The sequence below is a fragment of the Rhincodon typus genome, chromosome 48 (assembly GCF_021869965.1).
Source record: "Rhincodon typus isolate 14 chromosome 48, sRhiTyp1.1, whole genome shotgun sequence".
Classification (NCBI taxonomy): Eukaryota; Metazoa; Chordata; class Chondrichthyes; order Orectolobiformes; family Rhincodontidae; genus Rhincodon; species Rhincodon typus.
In genome coordinates this window covers 5,019,816-5,027,553 of record NC_063379.1, presented here as the reverse complement: position 1 = coordinate 5,027,553, position 7,738 = coordinate 5,019,816, and the positions used below count along the sequence as shown (strand labels likewise).

At 47.3% G+C, this 7,738-nt stretch overlaps 1 protein-coding gene across 2 annotated transcripts in view; it reads left to right on the top strand.

Annotated features, from left to right (window-relative positions):
* LOC125488061 (SLAM family member 6-like) overlaps positions 1-7,738 on the top strand; it is a 24,630-nt gene that overhangs the window by 13,068 nt on the left and 3,824 nt on the right. Inside the window, exons 1-3 of one of the 2 annotated variants that reach the window (XM_048620879.1) lie at positions 1,598-1,668; positions 4,132-4,452; positions 5,556-5,840. In XM_048620879.1, coding sequence (XP_048476836.1) covers positions 1,602-1,668; positions 4,132-4,452; positions 5,556-5,840 — 673 coding nt within the window. In that variant the 5' untranslated portion in view covers positions 1,598-1,601. Of the gene's footprint in view, positions 1-1,597; positions 1,669-4,131; positions 4,453-5,555; positions 5,841-7,738 lie in introns of those variants that run through there. The other variant, XM_048620880.1, reaches the window with a different exon arrangement.

Sequence of the window (7,738 nt, the reverse complement as noted above, 5' to 3'; positions counted from 1 at the left end):
TCCTCAGGCCCCCTCACCCAGCACCTCCTCAGGACCCCTCACCCAGCACCTCCTCAGGCCTCTTCACCCAGCCCCTCGTCAGGCCTCCTCACCCAGCACCTCCTCAGGCCTCCTCATCCAGCACCTCCTCAGGCCTCCTCACCCAGCACCTCCTCAGGACCCCTCACCCAGCACCTCCTCAGGCCTCCTCACCCAGCACCTCTTCAGGCCTCCTCACCCAGTACGCCCTCAGGTCCTTTGAATCTCCTCCACATCTGCCTAGTGTACTCTCTGCTCTAACTATGGGTGCTATATTAAAACATAGTCGTCCAAATGCAGCGTAGTCCTAGGGGTGTGACACAAGATCCTAACAACTGTGCCAGACAGATGTTGAAGTGCTTCACAAATTGCTGCATGTCCTCTGGAGAATAGACACTGATTATTTTTTTCTTGTTCGCCTGCAGATACATTTTAATACCTGGGGTCAAAGCTCCATCTGCTGAATTGCAGAACCCCTTACAAATATTTTACAGGTTTCAGCATGCATATTCTAATTCCCACATTTTATATCCAGGTATCTCGTGTTCTCTTTGAGATTCTTTGACTCATTCAAAACTAGGTGGATATTGCAGCTACTCTCCTATTTAGTCCAAGTGAACTGCACAATTTCCAAATTTTCAACTTTCTTCTGTGAAAAACAGCAAGCAATATTAAACCAGAGAAACTTCGTATCCCACAATCCATTTCCATGGCAACTTGGCATGCTTTAGGATGTTCCAAATAGAAATACAAACTAATTATCTTGCACCCAAGATAATTTAATTCTGTCAAACATATAATGAGTGATTTAGTTTGATATCTTCTGGCCTTACCATGAGCCTAGATATTCACCTTTCATCCCTGCTGCAGATGTCAGATCGGCCGTTCCAAGAGTGAACCCACAGAAAGCCACTGGCCCAGATTGTGTCCCCAGCTCTGCACTCGGATTCTGCATGTACCAGATGGCGAGAATTTTTGCTGACGTCTTTAACCTCTCCTTGCTACTGTTCAAAGTCCCCACCTGCTTCAAGCTGACCACCATCATCCTGATACCAAAGGAAACTCATGCAGTGTCCCTCAATGACTGCCACCCAGTGGCTCTGACTTCCATCATTATGAATATTTTGAAACATTAGTCATGGCTCACATCAACTCTAGCCTCTCCGCCCGGCCTGTCAGAAAAATTGAAGGTCTCTCTTCTTGAAACTGGAGGCTGTTGGAAAATTCCTCTCCCACTCCTGTCTTCTCCTCCCCTTTTACTTTCTCTGCCCGTTTTCTTCTTCTTTTCATCCATCCAGCTCATGGACAGGACCCCCTGACCTTTTGACTCCAGCAGTGGACAGGACCTCCTCCCAGCTCTGGGATGGAGACAGGAGTCACAGCGAATGATGATGGTGGTCTGAGGGGGAGACTCAGATGTAGGACTACAGAGAGTGCACCGAGAGGCTGGGGAATGGGGGCTGTAGTGTATTTGCCTCAGTGGGGTGCACTTTCTTTCAGCGACTGCCTGTATTCGTCTTTCCGTTCCAATCGCTTCCTTGTTTCACAATCTCGAACACTTCCTCTTCCCTCTCTCTCTCTCAATGGCGATGTGTAATTTTAATATGAGATGGGCTTGTGAGCTGCTCATTATCTCTGCCTTCTGTGTCGGTGAGTAACAATTTTTATATCCATTTTAGTTTAAATTCCATCCCATCTTGCTGATGGGGCTGGTACATTTCAACTGGGAGACTGCCTAAAACCCATTTGAATTGACAAAGTTACTCAGGGTACATTTACCCAGCTCTGAAATTGCACCAACAGGGTAGAGGGAGCGCTAAGACGGTGCAGGGAGATCATGAGGCTCCTGGATCCTCAAACATTAACACAACAACCTGCATTTGTTTAGCCCCTTTATCTTTGTAAATCCCAATGCAATTCTCAGGCCCCTTATGGAGCAAACACAGAGGGAGGGGGATGTTGGGGAACAGTTTAGGCATCTCAAAGAGCGAGGCTTTCAGGGATAAAGCTTGAGGTAAAGAGAAAGTTAGAAAGTGACAGAAAATGAAATACAGGAAAGGGAGAAACAGATAGAGAGACAGAGAGGCCATCAGAGATAGAGGAATGAAAGAGACAGAGAGAAACAGAGGGAGAGAGAAACACGGAGAGAGAAACAGAAGGACAGAGAGATAAACACAAAGAGAATCTGCAGGAGAGAGAGTCAGAGAGGGAGAGAGAGTGATGAGGGAGATAGAGAGAGAGAGAGAGGGAAGGATATTGAGTGAGGCAGAGAGGGAGATAGAGAGAGAGAGAGGGGGGAGAGAGAAGGAGAGGGAAAGACAGACAGAGGGAGGTAGACAGTGAGCCAGAGAGGGAGATAGAGAGTGAGTCAGAGAGGGAGATAGCGAGAGAGATAGAGAGAGAAGGAAAGAAGAAGATAGAGAGTGAGCCAGAGAGGGAGACAGAGAGGGAGATAGAGAGTGAATCAGAGAGTGAGATAGAGTGAGAGTTCGAAAGGAAGATAGAGAGGGAGTCAGAGAAGGAGATACAGAGAGCGAGAGGGCGATAGCGAGTGAGAGGGGGAGGTAGAGAGTGAGCCAGAGAGAGATATAGAGAGAGTGAGAGAGGGAGATAGAGAGTGAGCCAGAGCGGGAGATAGAGATATAAAGAGGGAAATAGAAAGTGAGCCAGAGATGGAGTCAGAGAAGGAGATACAGAGTGAGAGAGGGAGATAGAGAGTGAGAGTAACTCCTTGCTGGCCCTTTTCTGGGAGTGTTTGATGGGGAGACTGTCACGCCGGGAGACTGTCACACCAGGAGACTGTCACACCGGGACACTGTCACACGAGGACACTGTCACACCGGGAGACTGTCACACCGGGACACTGTCACACCGGGAGACTGACACACCGGGAGACTGTCACACCGGGAGACTGACACACCGGGAGACTGTCACACCGGGACACTGTCACACCGGGAGACTGTCACACCAGGACACTCTCACACCGGGACACTGTCACACCGGGAGACTATCACACAGGGAGACTGTCACACCGGGAGACTGTCACACTGTGAGACTGTCACACCGGGAGACTGTCACACCGGAAAGACTGTCACACCAGGATACTGTCACACCGGGAGACTGTCACACCGGGACACTGTCACACCGGGAGACTGTCACACCGGGACACTGTCACACCGGAAGACTGTCACACAGGGACACTGTCACACCGGAAGACTGTCACACAGGGACACTGTCACACCGGGACACTGTCACACAGGGACACTGTCACACAGGGACACTGTCACACCGGGAGACTGTCACACCGGGACACTGTCACACCGGGAGACTGTCACACCAGGACACTCTCACACCGGGACACTGTCATACCGGGAGACTATCACACAGGGAGACTGTCACACCGGGAGACTGTCACACTGTGAGACTGTCACACCGGGAGACTGTCACACCGGAAAGACTGTCACACAGGGACACTGTCACACCGGGACACTGTCACACAGGGACACTGTCACACCGGGAGACTGTCACACCGGGAGACTGTCACACCGGGAGACTATCACACAGGGAGACTGTCACACCGGGAGACTGTCACACTGTGAGACTGTCACACTGTGAGACTGTCACACCGGGACACTGTCACACCGGGAGCCTGTCACACCGGGACACTGTCACACCGGGAGACTATCACACCGGCACACTTCACACCAGGAGACTATCACACCGGCACACTTCACACCAGGAGACTATCACACTGCGACACTGTCCCTCCAGGTGCTAGGCCTGGAGCCCTTCTCCAGGCCGTTGGAAGCAGCCTTGTTGCTGGGCCTGTCCCCGGAGAAGTCGCCTTCAGCTGAAGCCAGTAAAATGAAAGTAAGGCACCACAATACATAGTAACTTAAAAGAATTAGCACTGAAAGTAGAAAATCGTAAAACAGAAGTAGAGGACAAGCTCCGCGCTACCAGGCTGAGGGGCCTGAACATTGTGTTGCTGCTCTGCTGCCATCTTTGAGGACAATGTTGTGAGAGAGGGTTTTTCTGTTTCCCAAGCACCTTCTTCTATGACTGAGTTTGTCTTGTTCCACACTGATTGACTGTGTCCTCTTGTTCCCTCAGTTCAGAGTCGGTTTGTCCATCCGCCTGTGAATGGATCCCTGGGCCAGTCAGTCTCCCTACCTGTGGAGATGCCAAACAAATTGAATGTTTCTGAGGTTAACTGGAAACGATCTTTAACCAATACCAAAATTGTTGGATTGTCAAGAAGCAACATTCAATATTTTGGCAGCGAAGAGTACAAGAAACGGATACATTTTCATCCTGGGAACTTCAGTCTCCAAATCAGTGACTTACAGAGAGAGGATACTGGGCAATATGAGGTAACTGTAACTGCAGTTTCAAGAAAACTAACATCAGAGACAGTTCAACTGGATGTTTACGGTGAGTATAAATCCCTCAGACATGTGTAACCTTCACCAGTTTCTGAATCTCTGCTTATTGCTACTGCTGAAATGCGGTTTCCAGAATGGCTCACAATAATCTTGCTTTGGGCTAACCAATGTGTTATACATTTCAAGCATAACATTCCTCATCTCAACTCTATGCCTCGGATAATGAAGGCATGAATCGTTCTGTTCTCTCCACTTTATCCATCTGTCCTGATACATTAAGGAGCATTCACACACATACCACAGTCCCTCTGATCCTTGGTGCTTCCCACGGTCCTACTGCTCATCATAAAGTCATAGAGTCTTACAGCATGAAAACAGACCCTTTGGTCCATCTAGTCTATGTTGAACTGAACTAGCCCCACCTGCCTGTTCCTGGACCCATATCCCTCCAAACCTTTCCTATTCATGTACTTATTCAAATGTGTTTTAAACATTGTAACTGTACTCACATTACCACTTCCTCAGGTAGTTCATTTCACATGAAAACCGTACTCTGCGTAAAAAAAAAATTGTCCCCCATGTCTTTTTCAAATCTCTCTCCTCTCATCTTAAATATGTGCCCCATTTTCCTGAAATCTCACACCCTAGAGAACAGACCGCTACCATTAACCCTATCTATACCCCTCATGATTTTATAAACCTCTATAAGGTCACCGGTCCTGATATCTCAAGGGACCAGTGTACATAAACACCAATGTCCCTCTAATCCTAGGTTCTTCCAAGGGCATTAACGGCCATCAAAAAGGCCATTTCCTTGTGTCTCCTGCCCAAATGCATCACCTCATACTGATCCGAACTGAATTCCATTTACCACAGACCAGCCTGTCTATAGCCTCCTGGAGTCACAGGCTCTCCTCCTCAGTATTTGCCTCACCACCAATATTTGTATCATCAGAGAATTTACAGACGAACCCTCCTACATTCCGGCCAAAATCATTGATACAACCAAACACAGCAAGAGGACCGACACTGATCCCTGAGGGGAGCCCACCAGACACAGACGTCCCATCACAAAACCACACATCACCACGACCGTCTGTGAGGATTCCCAGGGCTTCCTCATGTGTCTTTGTTTTTCAAACTGAATTTCAGAGCCTGTGACAGGAACAAACATCAGCATTGTAAGCATCACTAACTGCAATGTGACCCTGAGGTGCTCAGTGAACACAGGCAGTAACGTCAGCTTCACCTGGTGGAGGGGACAAGAAGCATTGGGAAACAACCTCACCCATCACGTCTTTGAAAATAGAGAGAGTTCGCAGCTTTTGTTCACAAAAGAGACCCATGAGAGTGTTGTGAGGTGTGAGGCCAGCAATCCAGTCAGTCACGAGATTGCACAGATCAAACTGGAAGATATCTGTAATGGAAATGTATCTGGTGAGTGTCACAGAAAGAAATAAGCTACTGCATTCAGATGTTAAACCTATCCTGGGAGTTTTTGATGGGGGATAGTGCAGGGGGAGCTTCACTCTGTATCTAACCCCATGCTGTCCCTGTCATGGGAGTGTTTGATGGGGACAGTGTAGGGAGAGATTTACGTTCCTTTTAAAAAATTAGAAGTAGCTTTACTCTGGATCTAACCTTGTGTTGTACCGGCTGTGGGAGTATGTGATGGGGACGATGTTGAAGGCCCTTCATGGTCAGTTTACATTCAGTTTAAAAAAGGAGAGAGAGCTTCCCTGTGCTTTACCAGCCCTGGGAACTTTTGAGTTGAATGGTGTAGAAAGCGATTTACTTTCTGTTTTCACAAAACGCTGGGGTATGTTTGGGAATGGTGGGGAAGGGTTGTAATCAAAATGGAATACAGCGTTCACCACTAAAGTTGTTGAAGTCAATCTTAAATCCTGAATGCTGTAAAGGACCTGGTAGTAAAATGAGGAGCTATTCCTCCAGCCTGCATTCATCTTTGTTATCATGTGAGTCAGATAGTACATTGAAATAACACCGACCTGGATGGCCAGGGACTTTATTCTAGGAAATATTAAAAAGAGTGACAGGAAGGGACAGAGTGGTGCTTCCCAACGATTTTCCAACTGTGACCTCATTTTGAGGCTTGAAAATTGTTGCAAACCCCCACTCCCAGGTGTGAACTAGAAAGGAGGGGGAAGAGACCTGTGAGAGAGAGGTGGAGATTTGCTGTGTTGGTGTGGGCTTCTCTGTTAGTGTGCAGCACAGTTCTTATAGCCTAGGACTGCATGACTCTCATTGCTTACTTGGAGTGGCAGCCCCAAAACTACTTCTGACCCGGCTTGGATCTCAACATGCACTTCGGGAAGTGCTGGGATGGGGAGTATGAATTTAAGAGTCAATCAACAGATCAGACAGAATTTACAAAGAGACTAAAAGGATCAGAGTAAAGAATCTGTGCCTGACTGCATGTACCATTTGAAAGAAACAGATGAACTGGGAGGATAAACAGAAATGAATGAGTGTGACCTGGTAGTCATTACAGAACCTGGGCTGCAGAATAATATGGAATGGAACCTACAGGAAATTTAGAAATGACTCACAACTAGAAAAAGGTGAAAGGGTATTGGTGTTGGTTAATGATGATATTAAACAATAGAACAGGATGACCTAAGATCAGGACAAAATTCTGAAGGCAGAGCTGGCTAAAGGGAGTTGACAAATTACGTTATATGATAGGTCAATACAGGCGCGGTGGCAGGAATTGAAGGGAATATTTCCAAATATGCAAAATAGATACATTCCAGTGAGTAAGTAAGTTACCCAAGGCTCATACCCACTATTAATGCTCAAACCGCAATATTACAGACAGTCTCAAACTGAAAGCAAAAGTGTATAATTGTGCAAAGACAGTCAACAGGTAAAATAATGCGGTGTCAAGGGTTATGCAGAAAAGGCAGGAATGTGGTGTGAGGAATGTCAGACTAGGCACAATCTTTTTGAATGGTGGAGCAGGCATGAGGGACCAGATGGCCAAGTCCTGTCCCTATTTCTTATGGCCTCATAGTCTAAGTTTGGACAAAGCACAAGCACAACAAAGAATGACCAGAAAATTAAGAAAATCAGTCAAGATACAACGATTTACATAGGAGGTTGGGGAGAGAGGAGATAATGAGCGACAATGTAAGGGAGCTACAGTAACATCAGTAGAGATACAGTCAGTAACACAGGGGGCTGGGGGGAGAGGAGTTACTGAGTGACAGTGTGAGGGAGCTGGGTTAACATCAGTACAGATACAGTCAGTAACACAGGGTGCTGGGGGAGGGGTTACAGAGTGACAGTGTGAGGGAGCTGGATTAACATCAGTA